The sequence below is a fragment of the Rhipicephalus microplus genome, chromosome 10 (assembly GCF_043290135.1).
Source record: "Rhipicephalus microplus isolate Deutch F79 chromosome 10, USDA_Rmic, whole genome shotgun sequence".
Classification (NCBI taxonomy): Eukaryota; Metazoa; Arthropoda; class Arachnida; order Ixodida; family Ixodidae; genus Rhipicephalus; species Rhipicephalus microplus.
The window spans coordinates 4523200-4550625 of NC_134709.1; the positions used below are offsets into that span (position 1 = coordinate 4523200).

A 27426-nucleotide genomic window follows, 5' to 3' on the forward strand; every position below is an offset into this window, starting at 1 on the left:
TGTTTCGGCTACGTCACAGGAAACGGCTTTCAGAAGTTCCTGTGCGCTTTATCGAGGTGCCTGCGTGAGAAATTCTGTGCTGTGCCCAGCTTCAACAATGAAAATTGCTATCATTTGTCAACACAAAGATAAGCCTCACTATATTTATTTGTCAGGCATTATATCAAAATGAATTTCTTCGAAATCCTACCAACCTTCGAGAAATAGAAAAAATAAAATATTTCCAAAAGCCGTTAGCTTACTTATATTGGTCAGATATTCAATTAAGATGAACTTCTTCGAAATTTGACCAACCCTTGAAAAACAAAAGAATGGATGATTTCCAAGTGCCAGATTTCTGGCTATATTGGCCTGAAAACCGGTGCAATGACCCTTTGCACATTCGTCAACGGCAAGAATGTCAAATGTCATTGCTTGCCGTACTGTTAAGAACTCTGATCAAATTTTCGGAATGCGACTATCCTTTAAGGTACTGCGAAAATAAAGATTTAGTCTTGCATTTTGGGTTAGAAATTGCAGCGAAACATGGCTGATCCATCCGTCATAGCAATCGGTGCAACAGTAAAGTAAAACGCCTCCTTATAGAAGTAGTTCAATGTTTACTGTGCATTCATACGACAGCATGCGCATGGCTGTTGATGTTTGACTGCTCCGTTCAACGTAAACGCATCACGCTTCGTGCACATCTTCATCCCGATAACTCACGTCCGTGATTAATGATTGATTAATGATTAAACAGGCCCTCTCGGCCACGGACGCCCGTGATAGCTGTAGTGGTCAACGATGAGAGCGGTACCAATGGAAGCGGTGTGACAGCCAGAAGAGCGTGACTGATTGTATATACGCGAAACTTGGGCTAAGTTCGCCTACTCCCGGCGTGTTAAATATAAATTTAATTATTTATTCAAAAATACCCTACAGGCCCAACATGGTATTGTGTAAGAGGAACATCAAAATAAGATATACATGAATTTGCACAACTTGCATACAAACAATAACATAAAAAATGTCAATGATTATGCAATGCCCAACAGCGACAACGATAAAAAAGAAAAATATTAGTACTACTAATAATACCAGGGCAATGAAAAACAGATGACTACAAATGTGAGATATTGATGTAAAACAATTCATAAAAAGAATTAAGCACAATTTGTGACAAAGACTCTGTTATTCAAAACAAAACATTGCTCAAGATTACACACAGAATTGAATGTCATGCTAGCATTCAAACTTTTTTTTTTAAATTCTTAAAACGAGGAAAAGAAATGAAAGAAGAAAAGAAAATAACCCAAGGAACTAGCAATCATGAAAAGCGTAAGTGCAGAACTTGGTATGAATAAACCTAGCAGTTAATCCTGGAAATGGGTGATTAGAAGGTGCCGTAATTTTCCTCAATTGCATTCAGCTACGATGTCATCTGGAGGGCCGTTACACTTGCGGATGACGCGTGGGAGGGCAGACAAGATAAAAATGTATGTTTTGGCGTAGATGCGCGTCAATGAAATATGATTATGTAGTCTCTTTGATGTGAATGCAGGTGTTTGAAATTCGTGCACGTATTTATGAAATAATGAAGGAAGGGTTATATCACGATGGCTGCTCAAAGAGAAAAGCGATCAGTTCTTTTTAATTCGCGTTATGCTTGCGGTGTGATCGTAGTTTCTGGAGATGAATTTGGCGGCTCTATTTCGGATCTACTCCAGCATGTTAGTTGAATAAGTGTAAGGAGAGGAGCAAACTGCAGAAACGAATTCTAGCTGAGGGCGAACAAATGTCGTGTATGCTAAGGCACATGTTTGTATTTGTGGGTGTCTTGCGGAGATTACGGCGTATAAGTAGTCTAATGATCGTGAGGTGTTGCTGCAGATGTTGGTGATGTCACGTGGACAGTTCAGGGAAGGTTGGGTGTTAAGGTTACACCTTAATATTTACGAGTTAACGCTAGATATGTGGTTGATATTAATAAAGCATAAAAACTCTTTAGCAGTGGCTTTTTTTTTCTTTTTTCTGTTCTTTTTCATTCGCCCCGGCTGACGCGGTTCTAATATAAGCGCCCGCCCCGGCAGACGCGGTTTTCAGTTAGAATGTTTACAAGAGAAGGACATTTACATATACTTCCATTAAGGGACATAAGCCAGCAATCACACCAATTGCCAATGAGGTCGAGGTCGTTTTGAATTATTATGTGATCACTAATGCTAGTTATTGCTCGTTAAATTATACAATCGTCAGTGAAAATGTGCAGCTGTGAAGATAATTGATTGATTCATATGTGGGGTTTAACGTCCCAAAACCACTATATGATTATGAGAGACGCCGTAGTGGAGGGCTCCGGAAATTTCGACCACCTGGGGTTCTTTAACGTGCACCCAAATCTGAGCACACGGGCCTACAACATTTCCGCCTCCATCGGAAATGCAGCCGCCGCAGCCGGGATTCGAACCCGTACCCTGCGGGTCAGCAGCCGAGTACCTTAGCCACTAGCAGCTGTGAAGATAAATTACTCAATAAGTCGCTAATATAAATAAGAAAAAGTGGCCGACCGAGAACACTACCTTGCGGCACACCAGAAAAAAAAAAACATATGAAAGTGGGGAGGAAAAATCATTAACAATGGTCAATTGCTGCCAGTTAGTAAGAAAGTTCCGTATCCTTGACTGAGTTAAAGAATCTAGACACAAGGAAAGTAGTTTAGAGATTAGTTGACAGTGAGCAACGTGATCAAAGGCTTTCGAGAAATCCAGATAAATACTGTCAATCTACAGGCTTAGATCTGAGTTATGATGCGGTCAGTTGTGAATTTAAAAAAAAAAAAAAGCTGTGTTTCCCATGATAGGGCTTTTCTAAATATATGTTGGTTTGCAAAGAAAAAAATTGCTCTAAGTGATTGTAAATATGGGAGGCGATTATATATGCTCGAGCATCTTACAGCAGGTGGATGTTAGAGAAATGGACCTGTAATTTTGAGGTAATTCTTTATTGCCGCTTCTAAACACGGGGATGACCTTCGCGATTTTCCTGTCATGTGGAAGCTGTCCTGTTTATATATCGATTGCTGAATGACGTGACAGCATTTTACTCGAGAGTGAGGTCATACTGTTTAGTACTTCGGTCGTCAATGCCTGCTAACGTGGACAGTTGAAGATTGTTTATTATAGATGCGACTCCGTCAACAGTGATGTCAATGGGCTGCAAAAAGGGATGGTCAAGATCGGCTACATCGGGGACATTTGTATGATAATCAATGGTGTGTAAAGAAAGTAATGAAAGCATTAGGACAGTCTTGGTCTGGAACGGCAATGTGGTCGTCATTGTGCAACGTGATGTTATCGTGACGTTCTGGGCACTCTTGTTTCCAAAAGTTCTTTATATGAAACTTATATGAAACTGTGACGTTCAAGGGCCACGTGACTCGTGGTACTTTGCCTCCTCCACTTTTCAGGCGAGAGCACTGCAAACTGCTCTTGGCTGCTCTCGGCACAGCAAAAGCACTCTCGCTCTACCAATGGATGACAGTGCTCCTGCACCTATTCGACCACTGAAACACGGCGGCTCTGAAGAGAGCACTTTCAGCGTGCTTTTGAGTGCTCCTGCTCTCTCAATGGAATTCGCCATAATTAAGTACAGCCATCTCACATCTTTTCATCGTGTATTCATCATGTACAAGCGCTGCCATCCAGCGAACTTTCTTAAGGACCACTTTTTTCGGGTATGTGCCACTGGTGGTTACGCACTATAACGTGGCATCAGAAAGCACAAGACCGGGTTGATTGGCGGATCATGAGGCCATTCCTTCCTCCATGGGAGAGGCATTTGCCCTGCAGTGGGCGTAGTCAGGCTGAAACTCGAATGCCGCAACACAATGATAGCAACGTTTGTTCAGCGATGTCGGTGTTCAGTTATATACGTATATTAGTTAGGTTTCAAGAGTATTTACACAAAAATTGAAAGTACACCCATTCCAGTACACTGTAGTTGAAAGGTTTCGATATGCGCGAGTTACTAGTTTTGAACACTCGTAATAAGCGATACAAACCTTGCTTGATTGACGTTGTTTTTCCTAGTCAAGGCCAGTTTTGTCACCTGGCGATAATTAGACATGCCAACCGCGATTCAGCAACGATAAAAAAAAAAAAAAGACGGAGTACCTCAGAGAGTGAGCAATTTAGCGATATAAACGTTTGCAGATTCATCTGGGAATTCCTGTGTCGCACAGTCCTTGCACTAGGAGATCACTTTGCTGAGTCATTGGTAAGCTCTCTTTCCAAACCACGCTTAAATTTAGCATTTCATCATTAGACTGCATTAATTTAACCTATCATGCATTATGACTAATTCTCAGTCATTCAAAACATTTTTAAATTTATTTACTTTTCTTTTGTGTCAAAATGACCATATTCTGTTAAAAAAAAACAACAACTAAGCAACCACTTTTTGTTTTGGCCAATCCCCCTTCCTCGGTAAGAGTCACAACAGACGAACAAGCAAGCAGGCAAGTGCAAGGCTGTAGTTATGGTAGAGAGGCTAGCTCTCTAGTTATGGTAGAGAGTTCCTCAATTTGGTGAGAATTCCTATTAGTACATTCTAGTACGCTGTACCTATGAGTTATAGTGCAGTAGGCTACACCAGTTTTTTCTAGGAGGCGTTGGCTACACAACCAGCAGTAAAAATTGCGACGGTCGAATGATGATGGTAAGCGCTATCACGGCCGCTGGATGAAAAAATTGGCGCCGTATCTGCATGTTACACTGCAAACGTCGTCGAAAGACGATATAGTTTTGCGTCTGGAGAGAGCGATCAAAGCGTTTATTTGATGTTCCGCGCAAAAAAAATCGGTGAATGGTATTCTGGAGGCGCTGCGTTAGAGTGCCTCGAGCGTGCAGCGGGGGCGACCGAGCGCATCAAGTCACGTCGCACGTGAGACATGAGCGCTATTTGGCAGTTATCCTGGAAAACGGGGCGCGTGGCGTGCGCGTCCGTCTCTGAGGTGCTAAGGTGTAGAATGCAAGGCGACGGGTAGGTGCCGCCACCGTGTCGTCTTAGCAAAGCGTTTGAAACACTGGCCTTTTCGTGCAAGCATTGCATTACAGTGTCGAGAAATAGACATTGTAGTTGCATGGTCCGTGCAGCGCGATAAACGCTACGCTCCTTAGAATTACAATATATGTATGCCTTTTCTAGTAAAAGTACCCATAAATAATATTGACGTGTTGTTATGGTGCCTTAGATATGCGCAATATTTGTTTTTTAATTGACAATCACACAAGTATAAACGCTGAACCTTGAGCAATATTGGTTGGCACTGCGGATGGGGGTCGGCCGCTTGGAGTATCGTTTGGACACTTTGGTGCCGTTCAGGGTACCGTTAAGGGTGAACAGACAAATGTACAGACAGACAGACCAAAATTTTTGCGTCGGTGGTCTCCAAGAAAGAGTATCGTCTTTAAAAGCACCCGTGCGCTCTTTTATCCAGTGGCCGTGTAACATTCATGGATCGGATCAATCCTTCCTCCATGGTGGTAGCATTAGCAGCGCCATCTCGCCTCACGGTATTGAAGATTGCAGTTCAGTACGCCGCCGCTACACTCCGCTATTCTCTGCAGTCATCACGCTCGTCTTCGTTTTACGTGACACAGGTGTTTGAGTTGTTTGCGCCGTCTTAGTGGTAATCGACAACGATGTCCGACTACGACTTGGTGACAAAAGCTCCACTAAAGCTGAAGAGTCCCTCTGGGATTAAAAAGTAAGCCGTCTGGTCGCGTCAGTTTGTCGCGCAATCACACCTGGGCTGGACTAGGCGGCGTTTGTTTTGAAGCGAGTTGTCCTAGACCACTGCCTAGACATGCCAGAAATTTGATATCGGTTGGGTCACGAAAGTTGTCATGTGAAGCTGACGGACGAACGCAAAAATTCAAAAAAAAAATATTCTTTAAAGGAACTAGTACTGACACAAGATGATTTGGGGGATAGAATTCTCTGGACACGCATCGTTTGCGAAAGGTCAACGAATAATACTGTCTGTAACATATTTAAAATCAATCTTGAAGTGCGCGTCGCGTCACCGCGCGAGAAACTCGCCTCTGGTTTTCGTGGAAACGGTGAACCGCCACCTGTGTCACGAGTTTTTGTTGGCCGCCGTGATCCTTGCGAGTGCTCTATCCTAGCAGACCTGTTCAGCGAGAAGAAGGGGCAAGCTTGTGCTGGAGTGCGAAGGCTGATGTCCGTGCCTCGACAGTTCATTCTTTGGGGGTCAGACAAATTTACGTTACGGGTTAAGTACCTAGATTTTTCCCTTTTATTTAAGTACCGACGACAGTCTTCTCTCCTGGCCCTCTCTCACGCGCAGCTGGCGTTTGCCACCATATTCTTCATAACTTGCAAGATTGAAAAATTCACATACGTTTAATTCGGCCGCATCTTTCAGTAGGCAACATGCTGAGACTATGGGTCTTTCTCCTCCTGTCAGTCCCCCATCGTTAACAAGCAGGGGATGCGTTTCATCAGGTGCTGGAAAGGTGCACCAGGTGTAAATGACCGTTAGCCAATTAGATTCGTCAGTGGCTTCAATGTCAATACTCAAGAGTAAAGAGCTGGCAACGCGGTGCTCATGTAGCGAGCTAAGTTTACGCGAAAAATACTGCGGATCCCAATTCACTTCGCGCACTCTGAAGCTGAAACTGTTACTGGGTGGTGTAAAACTTATTACAAATGATTAACCATTGCACACTTCCCAGCCATGATAAATGCATCATTAGCTACTTATTGCAATGGGAAACATGCAGCATGTAAAGGTGGCACAACAATACACTGCACTAATGCACAGCCAGTCCCGCATGTGGTGAGTTCCGGCGACTTCAGTTTCAACTGACAAGCTACGAATCGTCTCCTTTCCATCAGCTACTCCCACTTTGTATGCAAGTGTGTGTGCACGAAGGAGACAGATTATATAGGCTTTAAGAAAGGTGATTCTTTTCAGAAAGCATGTTTTTACAGAGACCTCAAGCGTAGAGAAAGCATTCAAACTTGTGGATTCAGTAATATTCTCGATGGGACAAAGCATGAACGTGCAACAGATTGTTTTGAAAGGGCAATTCATGAGGCTGTCCAGCGTAGAGCTCAAAGCATAGGCTGTCAGCATCAATGTTTGCGTGCATCCTTTCTTGTCATTTTGCCTGTTTTTCACTAAGTAAACAATGGCATTAGTGTCTGACATATGTTACGCAACCTCTTGCGATGCGGGAAAGTAACCCGTGTGCTCAGATTTGAGTGCACGTTAAAGAACCCCAGGTGGTCGAAATTTCCGGAGCCCTCCACTACGGCGTCTCTCATAATCATATGGTGGTTTTAGGACGTTAAACCCCACATATCAATCAATGCAGACAAGTAAAATGAACGGTTGACGAACTGCACGTGTTGCATATTTAATAATGCATAGCAGTGCCACATGTTTTCTGGGCTGTAACTGAGCTCCATATGTAGGCATTTCTAGGGCTGAACGAGTCCTGAGTAACTTTTGTCACGTGCCAGCTTTCCACATATCTCTACTGTCACGTAATGCAATAAAACTGTGGGGTGCAGTTTCGCTTGTATGCACAGTGCCATTATAGGCAATAGTAGCACAAGGAGAATACATTTTAAAATTTTCAATGTCCATGACACATTTTTCCTGGCATGAAGAGCTTCTTCCTTATTGTTACAGTTTAAAAACAGCGCCAGTGTACGAGGGAGAATTTCTACAGATCTGTCAATGGCTTTCCGCCAACAATTTGTTGGCTGCAGTCTCGAGATATAGTTGCCAGCTCCCACTTGGTTCCTTCAGCGCTCTAAAAATATCGGTTAACTTGTGTGGAGTCTAAATTCACTGCGAGCTAGCTATAGCATCTACTTCATTAGCGTAACTGTGGGATCCCTTGCTTTACACTGCGTACACTAATCCAGTGCTCCCGCCAGTTTCTGGAGCATGGTCACGGTGAAAAACTGCAAAACTTCATTCCAGGTTTTATAGTTATCAGCACAGTTTATGACACTGCAATTCATGCGTGACACTTCGAAGAACTGCGAACAACCTGACGAAGCTTCGCTCATGGGTGGGATGCTAAACAGAGATGCCAGTTTCTTTAGTTCACTCCCGCACCAAGGTACCACAGGATCAGTGCACGTGTCCTATACAAAAAAGCAATATGCTAAACTTTTGTGTCAGTGCTCCTTTAAAGGAGCACCGACACAAAATTTCGTGGCCAAGATATTTAGCGAAATAGATTTATGTGGACACATACACAACATCTACGCAATATTAAGGACAAACATAGCCTAGAACATATTTAAAATCAATATTGAAGTGCATACCACACGACTGAGTCAGATGCAGAGCCCCTCGCGATGCCGACATCAACGTGGTGGCAATGTGAACAAATCTATGTCACGAGTTTGCTTTGGCTGGTTGCTGGCACGTGCCTTGTGCTTTCACTGCCGGCAGTTTCTTCCTCCGTGCGTGCAGTTTTGTGTGTGCTGGCTGTCAGTGCAGCTCCACCCCGTAGTTTTGCGCAGTTGCATGGCCAGCTGAGTTAACCTTGAAACCAGAACTGCTTTTGCCTAGCTCGGTGCTCTTAAAAAACCGAAACTGTGACTGGGTGCCCTAATGATGTCTCTAAATAAATAGCCATGGTGCGCTTGTGCAAATGAGCTTTCTCCCAAGTGGGTCGTTAGCTAACAGATGAGTTGATCGTTAGCTACTTATTGCTAAAGAAAAAAAACATGCAACATTTTTGTGTCAATGGTCATTTAATGCCTCACGTTGCCTCTTTCAGAAAAAAGAAAAAGGACAAGGATCTCAAGAAGGCTTTGGAACACACAAGCGTGACTTCACCAGAAGGACAAGGAAAGAAACCGGTCGTCAAAGAAGTACACCGGACCAATGCGGAGAAGGCATTCCTAAAGATGCAGGAGAAACGGGTAACGCAGTTGTTGTTCTTGGTGCATGGCACCATATCATACCAACAATGGTTCGCTTTGTTTTTTTTTTTGTTATTGTGTTCTTTGTTTTTGCATTAAACCATTTGAGCGGTTTCGATGGCCAAAGTGATGGTTGGATCCATGGAAATAAACAAGGATTAAGACGAGAATCATTGGCACTGTGCATGCTCATATGTGGCGCATTTGCAGCTGCAGATATCGCTTGTGCAGTTCCTCACATGACACTCCATCATTCTAGACACTGTACCTATATTGTGAGCAGCGATGTTTTAACGCGAATTGTATTGTGCCCTGCAGTGACCGTGCATGCTTGGTTTTCGGTTTACATTATGGACAAGGCTTCATCGGGGGCGTGTGTGACATGCACGCAAATGAATGGCGGTTCCTAATCATAATGTGGCTGTATCCTGCGCTCCCCGCCTCCGATTTATCACAGCGGCCAGTGCCTTTGGGAGGCCTCGCAAGCCAGTGGCCGCCTTTTCAAAGTCGTTGTTCCATTTGTCGGCGTGCGTTCTCTTGCCTTGCTCATGCAGAGAAAGCACCACTCATTCACGCTCACATCACAGAGCTCCAAAGGTACTGCTCATTGCTGTGAAGGAATGTATAGAAAACAATGGGGAAATACTATTTCAATATAAAGCAGGGATTGCTGTTCAGAAATGTGTCTTCTTTAGAGCTACTGTATTTACTCGCATAATCCTCGCACCTTTTTTGCCAAAAAACCGATGCAAATTTGGGGGGTGCGTGAATTACGCAGGGAAAACTTTCCACGAAAACGCAGAGAGCGAAAAAGAAAACGAAGTGGCCGCAAATCGGGATTCTCACGCCAGCAACTTACAGCAAGTTTTAAGAAGTACTAATTAGAGCTTACCTCAACAATAGAAGCAGAGGTTCAACACAAGGCAAGATTTATTTGAGACACAAAAAGTGGAAGCAAACAGCCGAGAATTAGAATACCATACGCGAAGCTTGTCGGCGTTGCGGGCATAGCGGTAACGGTCGGCGCTCAACAGGAGCCCTCAAAAGGTAAGCGTAGGATGTCAGTATTAGGCTGATGGCTATTTGTGATGGTTCAGCGAACTTGGAGCGCGGGGGTAAACGCAGACACAAAGCAAAAAAGAGGCACACAGCCCAAGCGCTCAACTAACGACTGGTTTATTCTCACGTTTGAAGGACATACAAGTACACAAGGGTGCGCATGTCAACAAAAATAGCAAGCGTGGCGTTCATTCGATGCACTTGTCTATGAATTATCAATATAGTTAAACTCACAGTCAAGTAGTGATAATGACGGATGGCTAATACAATGATTCTTATTTCTAAAAATGTGATATGCTTAGGAAATTTCATGCGTGGTTTGAAGCGGATGCCGGAAAAGTACACTTGTTTTTTCAAACAACGGTTGACACTTGCAGGAATTGCAATGTGAAGCTAAAACGGAAAAAGAAGTATTTTTCAAGGAACTCAAATGCTCCCTGAGGTGTATGTTCAAATATTGCCCGGTCTGGCCGATGTACATGCGACCGCATGTTAGCGGTATGCTATATACCACTTTTAAAAAACACTCAACAAAATGTTTTGCATGTTTCTGCAAACATCCTCTGCTTTTTGACGTGCCCTGTGCCCTCCTGTGCACCATGGCGCATATACGGCCTAATTTATTGGGTGCAGAAAAAAACGCGCACACCAAACCTGCTACCCACACTTTTCAGTCCAAGCACCAATTTATGAATGTAAGGGATGACGGCCACGCGTTTGTTTCCTTTATTGCAGTCTGCACAAACACACGCACGTTTATCACCGTTTCTCACCATCCACAGAAGTCCTTCACACACCGATGCGATTATATACGGCGGGTACCCCGCCTCGAATAACCGTCCTAGCTAGCTGTGTTTACCTTGACTCCGGAACTGCTCCTGCCTAGGTCAATGCTCTTTTAAACCGAAACCTTGACTGGGCACCCTAAAAATGTTTCTAAATAAACAACCATCGCACATCACACACTTCTACAAATGAGGGTTCCAGCTGTGATGAGTGGGTAATAATCTACTTATTACATGACAAAAAACACACACACAAGGCGCACATTTTCAGTGCTCCTTTAAATCTCTGTATGGGGACAGACTTTGCACCCCCTCCCTTTCGGCTCATGCCTATACTAATAAGGTATCTAAATAAATTCTTGCAACAATGAATGCATAAGGTATTCAACTTCTCTTTCACAGCAAATTGAAAGGATCATGGAAAAAGCATCCAAGACACACAAGCAAAGAGTAGAGGTAAGTTGGTGCCAATTTTTTATATTTTTCAGATACATACTCAGTTGATAATTATGACAAACACGACATGAAATTCGTTAAGTTGATGCACTAACAAAATTCACTGAGGATCTTCAGAAATGGCAAGAAAATAAATCAACAGCTAGCAGCATATGTGGCCTCTTATGCTTTATTTCAACGAATGTGTAAGGGGCTTACTCTGTTACTTTTTAATCGGAAGCTGTTTGAAAGCACAAATATTGTTAAACCATACTGTTTTATTAGCGTTTAGTAGTTACTTCTGCAAGTGCAGAGCACTCTGTGGCTTGGGCTGTCATCGTTGCTTGGCGTAATGCAGGCAAAACCACATTTAGCATAGCCATCTGTTGCATATCGAGCGTGCGCTTGTGCCTAAGAAATGTCTTCTTCCTCCTCTTCTTTGAGCGCCTTCATGATGATATTAAGTGCAATGCACTTTAGGGGTCCAGGCTGTTGTTACTTGAGGTAATGCAGGCAAAGCCGCGTATAAAAACAAAAAAAAAGGGGAAAAAAAAGAGAAAAAGAAAAAATTGGCAGAAAGTAGAAATCAACAGAAAAGTAAAAATACAGATCAAAAGAAAGAAGGTGTGGAAGGGAAAAAAAAAAAGAATCGATGAGAAATGCTGCTCAGCTCCGCACTTTCTTCAGGCTTGCAAAGCAATTCTAATGTTTTAAATCTTTTTTTGTCAGCTTACACACAAACATTGGTACAGGAGGGTACAGAAATAAATATGTCTGTGTTAGTGCATGGCTTATGTATTTGGCTAGGTGTCATGACCAGAGGTACAATACGTTTACAAATATAGCTGTTTTTTGTACTGTGGAATTTCTTCTAATAGTGCTGCTGACAGTAACTGTCTGGTACAATTTTTACTGTTATGCACTTACAAAACCAGTCTTTACTTTACTGCAGGAATTCAACCGGCACTTGGATTCGCTGACAGAGCATTATGACATTCCTAAAGTGAGCTGGACGAAATAAGCATCCTTCATGTGATTCTCGACAGGACGTTTGCTTTCAAGGACATTCATCAGCTTGCGCTGCGACGCACTGTGCTCATCTCAAAGACCTGTGGCAACTAGAAGCATGTATAAAGTCTGCAAGCGTGTTGTGTGTAGAAAGTTTATGTAGGTTCAACCATTCTTGTTGTGTATACATCCATAAGACTGTATATTGGTAAAAATAAAGTGGCCCTTCTCCTGATGACAAATGAATTTGCTCTGTGAATAGCTCAGTGTTTCATGAATGTAATGAGGTGGTTTTAGTGAATGCTAAAACATCTTGGTGAGATTTGAGTGCTTTTAGAGTGCAGCTCTCAGGCGCCCGCTCCTGTGGTGAGCTGCTTTGCCTTTGCAGTCCGTAATGTAAACTATATACATGAAAAATTAAAACAGAAAAAAAAAAAGCCAGGATTGAATGGGATTTTAACCCTGGTCCTCTGTGTGGCAGTTAAGTATCTTACCACAGGGCCGCCATACTGGTGCTTGAAACTTGCTTGCAGAAAGACCTTATACAGGTGTAATGTCAGGCGGAGAATAGTGCTAACTTATGCAAAAATATTGTTGCAGAAATGTAAAAAGAAAACCAGTCTACACAAAACATTGATTGATAAACGAACATGTGGTTTAATACTTCCCACCCAGTAAAGAGCTTGGCCATCATTCTTCATTGTCATCAGTCACTTGCAGCATCAACAAAGTGCACATAAATATCTACAGGTGTGGATACCTCAGTTAAGTGCAGAAAGATGAATAATGGCGTAGTGTGTACTGTTCTACATCACAACACAAATTGTAGTTTATGGGGTTGTTGGTACCTTGCGGGAAGTTAAAAGTTCAAACAACATTGGCCTTGCTGCAACACGAAGCTGCACTCAGAATTTGAATTGGCCAGTATCATAATCATTGTAAACTTCTTGGGGTTTTTGGAGAGACTGTCTGTCTGTCTCCCCCTATGACATTTAGCTCTCCTTGCCGATTCAATAATGGTATTGATACCAAATTTGGTATGGCATAACATGAGAGTATGACGAGCATATGTGACTAGTCTTAGAATGAAAATCATGACATGTATGTCATAAATGTCATGATTTACATTTCATGGTCTTGCTGCGCTTGCGGTAGTTTGGTTCACATGAGATATTGTAAAACTGGCATGGTATGACATGACTGCATGGTGAAGATAAGTTACAGACCCTAACATGGAAATCGTGACATGCATGTCACATAAGTCATGACTACACGCTCATGATACGCTCGCGGTGGTTTCGCTAGTTTCACATATACCAAATTCTGTACTACGGGATGTTAATTGATGACGATGGGATATGACTGGTGTAAACATCAAAATAATGATATGCGTCATGTAAGAACATGTCTACATGCCACGCTCGTCATGTACTACATAATTTACGTTGGCCTCGTAACATTGTGCTGATTTTAAAGTGACATATCAACCTTCCTAATTAGCACTTTGCATATCATCGATTCCCACTGTACATAGGATCTGCCAATTTTTTTCTCTTTCGCATGTTCATGTAGGGGACAATGTTGCTTGCAGTCAGTATGCATGCTTGACGGCGCTCTTAGCGAGTTAACCATAAATGGCTGTTCTATTATTAGCCTCCATTCATGAGGCTGAACCTATGAATGATATAGGCATAGGTCCACAGAAGTTTCTAGAAATGCTCCTTCCTGTTAACTGCCATGAATTTGAGGAAAACGCAAACATATGCCACATTTTCAAGTGTAAAATGCAAGTATAATATGGAAATTGTTTTGATTTCATGGCAGAAAAGGCTGTGAATCTTTCCAGAGTGCAAAGCACAGGCATCCTGTAAGACATGCAATTAAAACTATACTCATTAAGGGTTGACCCAGCTCAAATTACTTCGTTAAGTTGGAATTAATGACAGCTGTGGCTAAAGAAATGAGTCGAAGAATGCAGCACAGCGTTGCACAAAAACGTCTTGTTTTCGACTCCTGAGGCGTGCTAATAATCGCAGTGCGAGATACAATAAAAATGACTGCTGGGCACAGTGAAAATGTACTGCTGGACAAGGTTATCTTCGAACTTTGAGAGTCACGTCTCCTCTGCAATGAACACTTTTCTAGAACACCTACCTTAGATCGGAAGCACTCGCCACTAGAGAACATCAATTCGGTTTTACGAAGTGACGCGCGTAGTGCACCTGAAGTCACGATGAGTTTTAAAGCGCGCGGAGCTCAGTTGTTGCGTTATCGTCGGTTTGCAGCAGCACGGTGAGATTCAATGACCGTTCAGCGCTGGATCACGACAGAAACGGCCGCATTTTCGCGGTCTCTAAGCCCCGCCAAATGTGATTACGCTAGCAGACGATTCCGCGACGGCGTTAATGGCGCCCGCATCTAGTGTAGCCAGATGCTGTCGCAGCAGTCTAGTACTTACGCGTAAATCAAGACACCACCATTTTCATTTCTTACACGTGGGATTAGACATTTCTTTATATTTTTACTAAACTACTAGGGAGAAAATTGTTTTCCCGTTTTTGCTGCTTGTTGCAAAACACCGCTAGGGTACGCCCCTGTTGTCGCGCTTCAGAGCATGCTTCAGAGCCTGGTGGCCTGGTTTCACCCGTTTCACCATAGTTTCGCGTTTGCGGAATGTGGCGGGAAACGTGCGACAACAACGCATTTTTCTTCTCGTTCGCCTGATGTCTTTGGAAGTTCCAGAACACCGCAGTGGCCTTCTACTCACAAAAAGTAAGTGTATTTCTTTGCTCGCCGGGCGAAAGGATTTCCTATGGAGTGATATTCGCTTTTGCAAAAGGGTCGCCAACTTTGATACTACGCTTGAGCGGCATTTGCGCTTGATCGCCCCAGAATAATGTATAGAAATCCACTTGTCAGGGCATATAACTAAACTTTTCTACGATTAGGTAATGTCATACGCATGCTAACGATCCGTGTGGTTATGATAAAAACCACCCCATAAGAGAACGAAGCCGACAACTAGTAGGTGAGGCTCCCTAGTACGGGGTCCCGTCGACGATAGTTATAGCGCGAGAACAAAACGACGACACAGAGACAAGAGGGACACGAAGGACTCTGTGTCGTCGTTTTGTTCTCGCGCTATATCTATCGTCATGCCATACCAACTAGCCCAAGCAGCCACACTTCTAAGTCCCATTGACGTCGGCTGCTGCCTGGGCTCGTCGATGCAAGGCCTTTTGGGCCTGAAATTAAAAAAAAAAAAACAGCCAAACGGGGTCGCCTCCCACTCCTCCCAGGTTGGGTTGGGGATAGGTAGCACATATTCGAAGACTTCTCCGCACACTGTGAACAATTTTCGCAAAAAAGGCTCGAGTGCTGCCGGGCACAGCATAGTAGCGGGTGAGTCCTGCGCCGAGGGTTTGCTGAAGTAGCTCTATTAAGGAGTTTGCAAAAGAATGACCGGAAATGCCTGCCGGTGTGACAACCATGAACCTGTTGCATCGCGACGCCTATAAAGATGTACAGCCGCCCATTTTTAAATACATGACCGCGCGAGCGTCGAATGGATGGATGCCATCTTACGAGCCTGCTCCTTATGACGGCGCAGTGACAAGTGTACCACCAGGCTCGACAAATAGAGAAAAAAAATGTTTCCTTCTGCTTATAAGTTGGCCTAATCTTGTCTTTTTCGATTAATTATCTGGTAATAGAAAAAAAAAACGCAAATTCATGGCCCAATTATCTGCCCTTAACAGCATAATGTCCTTATTTTCCCCACAATTTATTTTTGTCTTTTCTCTTTAGTTTTCTGGCACCAATACTCCGACCGTCACTTACTTGTTGCTCCTTCACACCCTGCATTAGGAGTCTGAACATATTTTGTCTCATCCATCTCTGGGTCAACGCGTCGGTACAAACGCGACATGTACTCAACAAACATAGCCACGTTTTCATTTGACTTCTCAACTCGGCTCTGCAGAGCCCGCTCAGCTTTTCTCTCTGGATTTCTGAATGCCTAGCCTAGATGTCGCTGAAATTCTTGCCAGTCGGTAACAGATCGCTCATGGTTCTCATACCAAGTGCGAGCATAGTCGTGAAGTGTGAAACAGATGTAACCAAGTTTCTTGGTTTCATTCCATTCATTGGCTGCTGCGACCCATCGATGTTGGCTAGCTAGTCATTCACTTCCTCGAACACATCACCATGAAATGACTTCAGGATGCATGCTGCGTAGTTGCTTAGGGTTGATTTGAGTTTGTCTTTGCCACTCTTTTGTGTCTGACTTGCCGTTGTAATAGTCATCCTTGCCAGGCTCAAGGGACGAAGTTCAGAAGGTAGTCTTAACAAGCGGTGGCCGTAATGAAGGGCAAAGTTTTCGTCCGGAATCGTGGCAATGGTGGCAGAAGCTTGGGCATCTCGAGTTTTTACTGGTGCATTCGGATTGTACCCAGCACCTCTATCAGTTTGTCATGGCAATAAAAGGAGAACAACTAGCAGTACAGCAAACAGTGGAACAGCTCCAATCGAGCAGCGAGTTCTCGCTTTCCTCAACTATCAGTGCTACCTTCGTCACGCACAAGTAATGATGAAACTAGTCATGCAGCAGCCAGATACCCACTAAATGCCTGTGTAAATATTTATGAGAAGAAACACACAAAAATGCTGAGGAAAGTGTAGGGGATGTTATTAGGAGTAATTGTAATGTGAAGAAAGAAAAGTGGAGCGAAAGGTAACTTGCTGCTGGAAGGGACCGAAAACAAGTTATCTTTCTGTCCGCTTTTCTTTCGTCATAATTACACTACAATTACTCCTAATAACGTCTCCTATGCTTTTCTCGGCATCTTTGTATGTTATTTATTATTAACCCCATGTCCAAGAATTTCTCATATGTTCTCGCTTTATTCTTTTGCTGAACATCTGCCTTTTTGGAATTATCAAATTTGCCGGCTAGTGAAGCTCCAGAAATTGATCTGACGCCACATTACACAGGCATGCCTTTATTTATCACTCTTGACAGTGAAGTAAAATGCGATTGCATAACGTTGGCATGATGCAGCAAATTGACTAGGGCAAACTCTACAAGCAGAGATCCAGAAGTTTTTTAGAATTCTTGCAGTTTTCTAGACTTCTAACAATGTGGCGTTAACACACCTAGAGGAAGTTTTGAAGCTGCTTAGGTCTGAATAACTTCTTAACAAAACTTCTAGTATACTTTTGGAATTTCCTTTCGGTATGTTTATTAGAAGTTTTCTTGCTTTTCTTGTGTTTTGTGGGTTGCCACATAAATTTAAATATTATGAATGCAACCATCACTGGCCCTGGCGTCATCTGGTTTGCAAGAGCGTTACCGACTACAGAGTCCATTATTCTGTGCGTGTCTACAGAATGATTGGGCGAGTTGGTGATACATGATTACTTGAAATAAAAGCGCACTACGTAGACGTGGACAGGATAGACAGGGATTCAGAAAAAACTCTGGTGATATTAGAAAAAAACCTTGTTAGAGTATGGTGGCCAGGCTAGTTCATCAATTCGAGTTGGTAACAGTAATAGACCTCGGGAGCATTTTCCGGAGAATAGAAATATTTTTTGTTGGATAGGAAACATGAAATATGGTTTGTTTGTGTCGAGTTTTATAGGTACTGTTTTTTCTGCCTTATAAGCCGGTACTGAGTGCATGATTAAAGAGAAACCCTCATCTGTCAAACATAGATGGAAAAAATCAGAGCCTTTTCACTCTTGTTATTTAAGGAAAAACTTTGTCAAATCGAGTTTCTTGGCCAGGTTAGTTTGCCAGTTTGGGTTGATGACAACAGTGAACCCTGTCAGCATTTGCCAGAGAACGGAAATTTCTTCGTTGGATCTAAGCTCTAAGAATCTGGTTTGTTTGGATCGGGTTTTAACAGTATTTGTGTATCTGCCTTATGTGGCGTTACTGAGCCTATAATGTGAACTGGGAAGAAGGCTAGTAGTACTAGAGCTTCTTGCTTCGCAAGGAAGGTGCTCCATAAGTGGGAAGGTCGAGGCTGTTTAATTAAAAAAAATTTTGTAGCTGAGAATTTAACGAAACTTGCACAACATGCAAAATGGTGATTCCTCTTGTCTGTGTATATTAAAGGTTGTGACAAACACAGTAATATGAATGCCTATTCTGTATGACCTTATTAATGTGATGCGACTTCTTTGCCCCATGGTTGGTCAGCTTGCAATATGCATCACCCACGACATGGACGAAATACGACTTAATGCAAAATCACTTTCACTTCTATGCTTTTCAGCACAATGCCAAGTCAGTATCATGTTTCATGCATACCACAATCAATAAACTGTGTTCTTCTCCCAGAGAGAAAAAAGCCTTTATTGTTCAACAGTCTCATTGCTCTTGCAGCCAGTCTAAGAACATGGCATACGTCGCCTGGAAAGTTAAGTTCGACCAGTTTGACACAAACTGGCTTCATTGGGCAATATACAGGTGCACCTTTTTTTTTTTACATTTTCTGTGGTCTTGTGACCAAGCCACATCTAAACAATGATGCAGTTACTATTATGCATTCGTGCGGCCTTAAGTAAAGCAAAGACCCACTTTACAGGCTTCTACAAAAGCTAAAGAAGTGCTAAAGGCAAAAATTTGGTCACAAACTACAGTGCATAATTTTCTTTCTTTGCGCCTGCTGTGCAGGAAAAAAAAAAGAAGCTTAGTGTAAGGTAAAGTTAAAGAAAGCTAAGTGTTTTTGCACTGAGTAACGGCAACCCTGAAGACGATGTAGGCTCTCATCGGGGCACGCGAGCACGCAATTGCATGCCCAAAGAAAGTTTGATCCGATCCAATTCAATCATTGAAACTAAGTTGCGTGCATTAATACACTGCATATTGTTCATGGCTGCAACTCAGTCGCAGCACACAAACCTAATGTGAATTCAGTATCTCTATGGCTATGCTTTGCCATAATTTGAATCAAGTTAAAAGGCAGCACAGAAATGTATCTGCAAGTTATTCCGAAATGACTAAGCTGCTTATTTCTTGCACATTCATGCTAACAGTAATCTGCCTAGGTGAGCAGTCAGTGGCACTCCTCAATAGCTGCCTTGGAGCAAATGTGACCGTTCTGCCTTTAACATGACTCTCGTGCCACTAGTCGAGAGTCTCAAGCTCATCTCCCGAGAAGTGAAAGCTCTGTTACCAGCTGCATCGGCCTATTTGATTTAATAGTTTTGTCACTCTTATCATCACCACCAGCATTTTGGAAGTCCATATCTGAACAAAGGCCTCTTCCAAAAAGTCCAGGTTTTTACACCACATATCCGAAAAATGGCTAGTGTCATTTTTCATGGTGGCAAATTTGACATCATGTCACCTAATCCTCTACAGCCCTCAACTGTGTTACTTTTTCTTGGCAACCCATGTTACTATACAGCATTCCACTAACTACATCAACTATATAGTTTTTATAAATACACTAGAGGGAACTCTGGTGTTAATGCTTATGGAGGCTGCAACGCATGACATTTCTGCCAGCATGAGAATGATGGATAGTGTGTGGATTTGTCTTATAACTCCGTTTGGCTCTGTCATGCCTGTGTCAGCTTGGTTGCTAGACAAAGTTCAGGAAACGTTGTGCTCACTAATTCAAACTTGGTCACAAAGTTCACAAGGATCCATTCTCTTATCCAAAGCAAATGCCAAAACACAACAATAGACAAAACCAATACTGCATTCGAAGCCGCAAACACAAAAGTTGGACATCCCATGCATGCTACGCACCATTCTCATGGTGGTCGAGCAATAGCTGGGTCAGAGTTTCCGCTGGTAAATATTGGGGAAAACTACGACATCAACATTTAGTGACACACTAATAGCCTATCTGTTATACATTACATGAACTACCTGTGTAGCTGGACCAAATTTCTGCCTTTAGTGCCCCTCTAAGAACAGCACTGGGCTAGGACTAAAAAAATTTTAAGCAAGCACACTCTGCACTGTCACAGAGGCAAAGAAGGCACACGCCGTTGTAGAACGCAATTGTGCAACTATGTCACAGGCACAGCAATACAAAATGCTATCACAACTCCTTGAATATATCGTCTTAGTACATCACAGACTTTTTTTTTTGTTTATGTTGCATCCTAGACAACCTGTTGGACACTGAAGCATGTCATTTGCAGGGAGGCTTGTGCTGTGCCTCTTCACACAGCCAGTTGTTTTGAATGTGATGTTTAGTTAAAAAAATTTAATGAGAATGCTAATAAAGGACAACTTATATTTAATGGAAGGAATAATGCACCAAGGAGATAAACAAAAATGACATGCATGAACGCCTTCTAACAACAGTTTTCTTAGAAGAACAATTGGGAATAGATATAGGCTTAATCTATAACATCTCTCTATGACAGCGCTAATCACGTGGTGTACTTGAAAGCGATAAAATTCGTACATTATTACATATCTGAATTATACGTATTGTCCCTGTCACTTGTGTATTTGTCTCATTAATATCTTATTTCCTTCCTTTAAACATGCACCAAATAGTTCAACAGAAAGTTCAAGAAATCATATTGTTGGCGGTGAAAAAGTGGTGAAAAGTGTTGAAAAGTTGATAAGCTTTTGCAGTAATTTGACACACAATATTTTATTACACCCAAGACCCAACAACCACAGCAACCTTTCTTCCAACACCACCCTTCTTGCAGGCCACTGACTAGTCTAGCATATTCTGCACATCGAGTAAAAACTGTTTCCTTAATGGAATGCTGGTTACATATTTTGTGTGCCCTCATTGTGTCTTCCAATACTTTCTTCACTGGTCAAGAAAGTCTTGCAGATTTCTGCATAGAAGGGACAAACCGTAACTGCTAGAGTGATTATATTAACAGAAGGGTAATGGGTGGACCTCAATAGGAAAATGCATGTGAAACTACTGCCGCAATGTCCTGCTTAGCAAGTAGATCGCACGTTAGCTTTGAAGTAAAGAACAAGAGAGGAGCAAAGCATGCAGGGAAGGGTGTTTCAGCTCCACTAACATGAGATCCGGGGAAGGGCAAAGCATGCAGTGTTTTGAGAGAGATTTCTTTGACGAGGCACTAGTGAGCGCTAAACCTGAAACCGGGCATGTAGGGGAGGCACTAATGTCGTCTGCAAACAGCATTGGAATGCAGCTTACCCTAAGATGCATGATCTTTCTTGCATACATGCCTTGTTTCAATTCCCTACTGCATGTAGGGAAGCATGCTTCTGTCCCCCTCAAGTCATCTTCTACTTGTTGAGCCAACTGTTGCCTTCTTTAGTTTAGTGGGCCAGTGGTGAGTTGTAGGATTTGCTCCATTTTTAATGGTGGCCCATGACACACCGTGGCAACAGGAGACACCGACCAGCCTAGCCCTTATGGTGCTTCGCACTGAGAGGTATATTTTGTAATTTCAGATATGCACTGGCCTGAGCATCATCTGCAGTCACTTTCAACTGGAAGGCTTTAGCTGACATATGTGCACAATAATAAGTGTCCTCTAAAAGAAAGGTGGCTCTAGGCTTTAACAGTAGCACTCCTCTGTTAATTAAACGAAAGCTGCCTGACCATGTAAACAAAGTATTGAAAGGCTGTGGCATTGGCAATGAATGCAGACTGAAAGCCTGTGGTGTCATCAAACCAGCTTAGCTGTTCTGGAAGTTTTTTAAAAAGAACATCGTCTATCATCAAGTGTTTTATCTACACTCAAACCTCTGTACACTGAAGCACCGATATAGCAAAATACCTATTATAACGACGTGAACATAGAATAGTCTTGCTATACATAGTGTTAGCAATCTACGTTTCTAACAAATTTTTAGATATAACAAACTTAGTTTTGTGTAACATGTACCTTTATTATAACCAGGTCCTGCCACAGAAATACTTCCTTGTATTTAGAAATTTGTTATAAACATACAATACTGTAACTGTATCAAAACTTTTCTTCCTTTGTTATAACCGATAATTCCTCATATCTGTGCTCATTATATCGAGGCCTTGCTTGCATGGTGGGGCAAAGAAGGGAATCTTAGCTTACACCAGTGGCCCCCCATGCTAAGAGTGTCTGAAGTTTTAATTATTAAAAACAAATAAACAAATGATATAGTGGTGACAGAATAAAAGCCTCCCTGCTTTACGAATGCTCTAGTGCAGGACAGTTTAAGTGCACAGTCTGTGACAGTAGGCACCTGTCATCACTTCATAAATTAAGAGAACTGTAAATAAACATCTAAACAACATTGGTCCACGAGAACACCACATCAAACTTTGAGACAATGTCTTTTTTTTTTTCTGAATGACACATGATGAAAAATGAACAATTTGGACAAGAAACACTAATTTAGTCTGCACCCCACCTCCCATCTTTCTTTTTGTGAATGACAATGTGACTAGGCCATGGATTATATGTATAACTTTACACAACCAAATTTTTTGCCCACAATGATATGTTGCATAGACCAGGGCTTAAAGAAATGAAGAACACTCAGTGAACCATGTGCATAATGGACTAGAATGCATTGAATGTGGCTAATAACAAGCACGGCACTATGCCTACCCAAACTGAAGGCACGGTCAAAATTGTATAACAACTAACACATGTAGAGCGTGCATATTCAGAAATACGAAACATCCTTGAAGAAAATATGCAATGTCTCCTGTTTTCAAGCATGTTGAAGGAATGTAGCTGATCAATCATCCTGTGCAACCTATAGTTGACAATGTCAACGTTCATACCTAAAATGTTGTTTTATGAAACTGCAAACACATATTTGTGATATGGCATATAAGTGCTGTGAATTTAGATTCTACCCTGTGCACCTAACAGCTTGGTTTTAATGCACTGCACAAGCATCGACTAGAACCACCGGGATTAATAACAAACTGTTGGGTTTTAAGGTATATATAAAAAAAAACCATATACATTTTTTGTACAAGTTTTATCTAAACAAACTATGAGTTCACTACAAACACTGTTTTATCTTCAGTGAACCTGATGCAGTCTAGGAATGCAATCTTTACTAAAAGAAGCTTATCCCATCGTGATGCAGACTGAAGTTCAGAAAAGCCAAGGTTTGGTAAGACCATCGTGAGGCAATATATGCCTTGATTCATTCAATCTTTCTAGAAACTGCTGCGGTGCATCATAAAGTTTGAAACAGTCTGCTTATGTGGGTGATGTGATGGTGGCAACAGCAGCAGCGTCTAAATGACGTGCTGTCTAAATGACTATGATAAACCTTAAGACAGTATACTTATCATGAACAATGGTATGCTCATGCTCACAGGTTTGACATGTTTTAAAGCACCACATCTCATTTACACACAAAACTTGCATGCTTTTTCTTTGCGGGTTCTCCTACAGAACAGCTGCATCGCACACAACTAAATGCTAATAATGGCTCTGTTTTGAAAAGGTAAAAACCTGCTTATGTCTCATCTTAATGGCAGTGCACATGCTAATCTGACGTCATCCTTCGAAATTCTTCAACATTCTTCACTGGTTCTATTTGCAACTATTGAGTGCTCTTCATTCTTTTTAATTCTACAGGTACGCGAGTCAGGTGGCAAATAGATCTAAAAAAAGTTACTTGCCGGCTACACTTTACACAAGCCACACAGACAGTCCTGTGCGATACCAGTGTCACACGAGAACTTTCTATCACGATCAGATCTTTATTAAGCTTGATCCGGATCGCATGCTGCTGTATGTCACATTTATTTGGGATCAGGCACCACCAATATCAAGATGATCGCAATCTACGCTTCACGATCTGGATTTGTGATCGTGTTTTCGCTGATAGCTGCACCAAACTCTCTGGACGAGGTTGTAGTGTGTGACGCAGTGATGCAGCGATAGACTTGTGTATCGTCATATTTAATCGCAATCAGGCATGATAACTCTATCTAAATTAGGCTGTAGTGTGTAGCAGCGATAAACTTGTTGATCATCACATTTAATCCCAATCGGCCCAGTCGAGATCAAGACAATTGGGATCTGTGCGTGGTGATCTGGCTTTGAGATTGTAATTTTGCTGATGTCTGCACCAAACTATGCCCGGGTTAGGCTTTTGGTCGTTATAGCTTTTGGTCATTATATTAATCAACAAGCTTTTGGTCATTATATTAATCACGATAATGCCCGATTGGGATCAACACGATCACAATCTGCACATAACTGTCTCGCTTCGTAGTTATGATTTCGCTGATACCTGCGCCAATCTCTATCCAGATTAGGCCGTACTGTACCATGCAGCAGCGACAAACTTAATGATTGCAATCAATAAATTTGGTTAATCTCTGTCCTGATTGTGATCAAAAGTGCTTGTGTGACTTCATTATAAATTCAATCTTGGCAATCAGTTTCGCAAGCATGACTGGACCCCAGCACGTTCCAAGAACGCTGCCTCTTAGTACACAACAGCTGTGCATAGTTCGGCATTGCTTACGCTAATAAATGGCGTAACCTTAACCACAACCTGGAGAACATACACACAAACTCCAGCAACCTTTGTTCAAACTTAAGTATGTGCTGCTGCTGACTAACCAACCAACCAACCGAAAAAAAAACAACAACAAGGCATTGCAAGAAGTGCAAATGTGATGTGGCAAGTGTTTTCAAAGAAAAGGTGTTCACTGTCAAGCAGTAAAAAATAATCCCATAGTTTCAACAGCAAGGAACATCAAGCACTTTTCAGAATAATGCGAAATGGTCCCTCATATTAACAGTTCAGCCAAACAGGACAATCTACTGAATACAAAGCTTTATGCGACACCCTAGCTAACAAACAACATAACAGAATAAAGGTTGGTGACACACCATTTGAAGAGGCCTCTCCTTGTAAACTTCAAAGATGCGTTACAAGTTCAGTTATTTGGCTATGACATCAGGAACAATTGCTTGAAAGATATTAGTTGTTCGCACTACCAAAAAAACTCTGCAGCAAAGTACTTCACTTTCATTCATATTCACTTCAGATTGCAAGATGCTGCCATACTCCTCTATGTGCAGTCACATATTTCATGGCTGCTATATATGCTATGCTGGACTATTCCACAAACCAGGAGCCCTTACATTTTGATGCAAAGTGCCAACTGCAAAATTGAGTGTAGGAATAATCTGACACTTCATAATCTTTACCTATACATGCACATTTGTGCCCACTATAGAAAGTAGTGTTTTCCAAGCAGAGGCCCCCTTAGAACAAACAACGAAAATATCTGTACAGGTGGCACTACCTGCCAGCCAATGTCCTCAAAACATTGTCAGGTTTATAGTGGCCCGATAGCCCCACAAATGTAGTGCAGTCGTTGCTTCTTCCACGTAAGAAGAGCTTGTGGTCCAAATCTTGTTGAGGGCCCACTCACAACATTCCTGTGAGTGGTCGCGTGTTCTGTAATCTCCAAAATAACAAACAGCAGTGTACTACCAGGCTCTCATTGAAACTCCCCACGACCTCGACCACTGGGCAAAATGCAGCGATTTCAGAATACAAAAAAGTCTGAACTTGATGTCCAGGCAGTGGCATGAATCCATTCTGGCAACTCGTTGAGGAACTTTACAAAGGCTGGCTGCTTGTGCTCAGACTTCTGTAGGTGGTATGTATGAAAGGCAATGTCCACAACAGATTTGCTTGCTGGGTAGCCATGGGGTAGCTGTCATTGCAAGAGCAAAGAGAAATTATCACAAATCAATTCTGCAGAAAAGTGCAGGGTGGTGGAAAGGTTAAGAAAGTGAGATTTGCAACCATGGCTTCCTGGAATATTTACTAGAAGAAACGCTAGTGCTGCGATCATTCGGCCACCATAGGAATGATGGGTAGTATGCGGATTTGCCCAATTTTCATGCTTGACACTTCAAACACACCTGTGGCCTTGTTTATTGTTGCATTTCGGTGTTTGTTTCTGATAAAAGAACAGATCATTGTAAACTTAGTGAGCAGATATGAATTGGTGAGCCTTTTTAGGTTAAGGTGGTGAAGTGCAATTGTTAAACGTTTGGTGAACGTCGTTTTGTGACAAAGCAGCTCCATACCATACTGAGCGAAATGGAGATGGAAGGAAGAAGCTTAGGCAAATCGATATACTACCCATTGGTCCCATGCTCTTGAAGTACCATGCGTTGCAGTTCATAGACACAAGCACCAGAGTTCCTTCTAGTGTATTTATAGGAAATTGTGTTGAAAACCACCCGCTTGCAGCATGAAGCTATAAGGAAATTCATGTGGGTTTCTCAAAAAGGAGGCTTCTTCGGTGTTGAAAAATTTCAGTTAAGGGGAGATGCTACTCGAAGACACTTTTTTTTTCATATTCACCCTAGAGCAATGAAACTTGAGCTATTTATGGAACTTTTTATGCTGATTCCAAATATATAATTAGTTTTCTTGCAAGTTACACACTTTTAGCTCTGCAACATGACAAAGTGAAAACCTTAACCCTTTTGCCCCCCTCGTTTCATCCCTAAACTTCTGTAATATTTTACCATTCATAGCTCATAATGCTTAAGATGAAGTGTAGAGTGCAAATAACTAATTAGGAAGCACATACAAAATATGTAATATACGCGTTAAAAATAATAGACGTAAAAAGTTCATACTTCACCTACCCTAGTAAAGGTATACATACAATTTTTAATATACAATAAAATATTGAAATTTAAACTAAATAATTGCATTTGTCATACTTTGGAAAAAAATTGGGCAAAATTTCATGCAGATCCGAGCACTAAAAGTGCCCGAAAAAGAAGGGGCACATTGGAAAAAATGGCGAAATTTGTGTTTTGAGAAAAATATGTTTTAAAGTTAAAATTGAGTTTTTAATTATGCAAAGTATCATTAAATCAGATGAAATTCGCACACCAAAAAGAACAATCCTTCTTGTAGTGGCCACTGTGACAAAAATACGTCAGCACCATAAGTTTGTCCCTCTCGGCTTTTTCGAGCAGACTCCTCACAGACATTTCGCTCACAGACAGGGCCATGAAACGCTTGCCAAACTTCCGCTCCATCTGGCAGAGCCTTGTGCCAACTGCAAGCTAGGAAGGAGTTCGACAGGACTGCGAAATCCAAACTAAGTCCAGTGTCATGCCATTTTGCAGCCGTGCTTGTGCCACATACCATCGTACATAATGGCAATGCCGTCCCTGCTGAGTTCTCTCACTGCGAGCTCTTTCGACCTCT

At 42.1% G+C, this 27426-nt stretch overlaps 2 protein-coding genes and 2 long non-coding RNA genes across 4 annotated transcripts in view; 2 read left to right on the forward strand and 2 right to left on the reverse strand.

The window, feature by feature from the left end:
• Positions 1-5576: 5576 nt before the first annotated feature.
• LOC119180813 (protein FAM32A-like) lies at positions 5577-12484 on the forward strand. The gene is made up of 4 exons (XM_037431947.2): positions 5577-5746; positions 8811-8955; positions 11202-11255; positions 12187-12484. Exons 1-4 carry the CDS (start codon positions 5682-5684, stop codon positions 12253-12255), a joined length of 333 nt encoding a protein of 110 aa, XP_037287844.2. The 5' UTR covers positions 5577-5681; the 3' UTR covers positions 12256-12484.
• On the reverse strand, positions 10116-14850 carry LOC142774537 (uncharacterized). Its single transcript, XR_012886436.1, has 2 exons — positions 14397-14850; positions 10116-11732 (listed from the first exon to the last, which is right to left on the reverse strand). It is a non-coding gene; the product is annotated as an uncharacterized LOC142774537 (long non-coding RNA).
• A 25-nt stretch (positions 14851-14875) lies between these two features.
• Positions 14876-27426, forward strand: part of LOC142774536 (uncharacterized) — a 117258-nt gene continuing 104707 nt past the window's right edge. Inside the window, exon 1 of the long non-coding RNA XR_012886435.1 lies at positions 14876-15014. This is a non-coding gene — a long non-coding RNA (uncharacterized LOC142774536). The remainder of the gene's footprint in view (positions 15015-27426) is intronic.
• The window catches only part of LOC119180811 (endoplasmic reticulum metallopeptidase 1), a 62941-nt gene continuing 54091 nt past the window's right edge, over positions 18577-27426 (reverse strand). The window contains exon 14 of the mRNA XM_037431946.2: positions 18577-25903. Within this exon, the coding sequence (XP_037287843.2) occupies positions 25733-25903 (171 nt within the window). The 3' untranslated portion in view covers positions 18577-25732. The remainder of the gene's footprint in view (positions 25904-27426) is intronic.

Bases quoted from the DNA above. Each gene is read 5' to 3' on its own strand.
- LOC119180813 (XM_037431947.2), top strand. From the start codon at position 5,682: ATGTCCGACTACGACTTGGTGACAAAAGCTCCACTAAAGCTGAAGAGT. The intron at 8,956-11,201 runs GTAACGCAGTTG...TCTCTTTCACAG, and splicing joins TAAAGATGCAGGAGAAACGG to CAAATTGAAAGGATCATGGA. The intron at 11,256-12,186 runs GTAAGTTGGTGC...ACTTTACTGCAG, and splicing joins CACACAAGCAAAGAGTAGAG to GAATTCAACCGGCACTTGGA.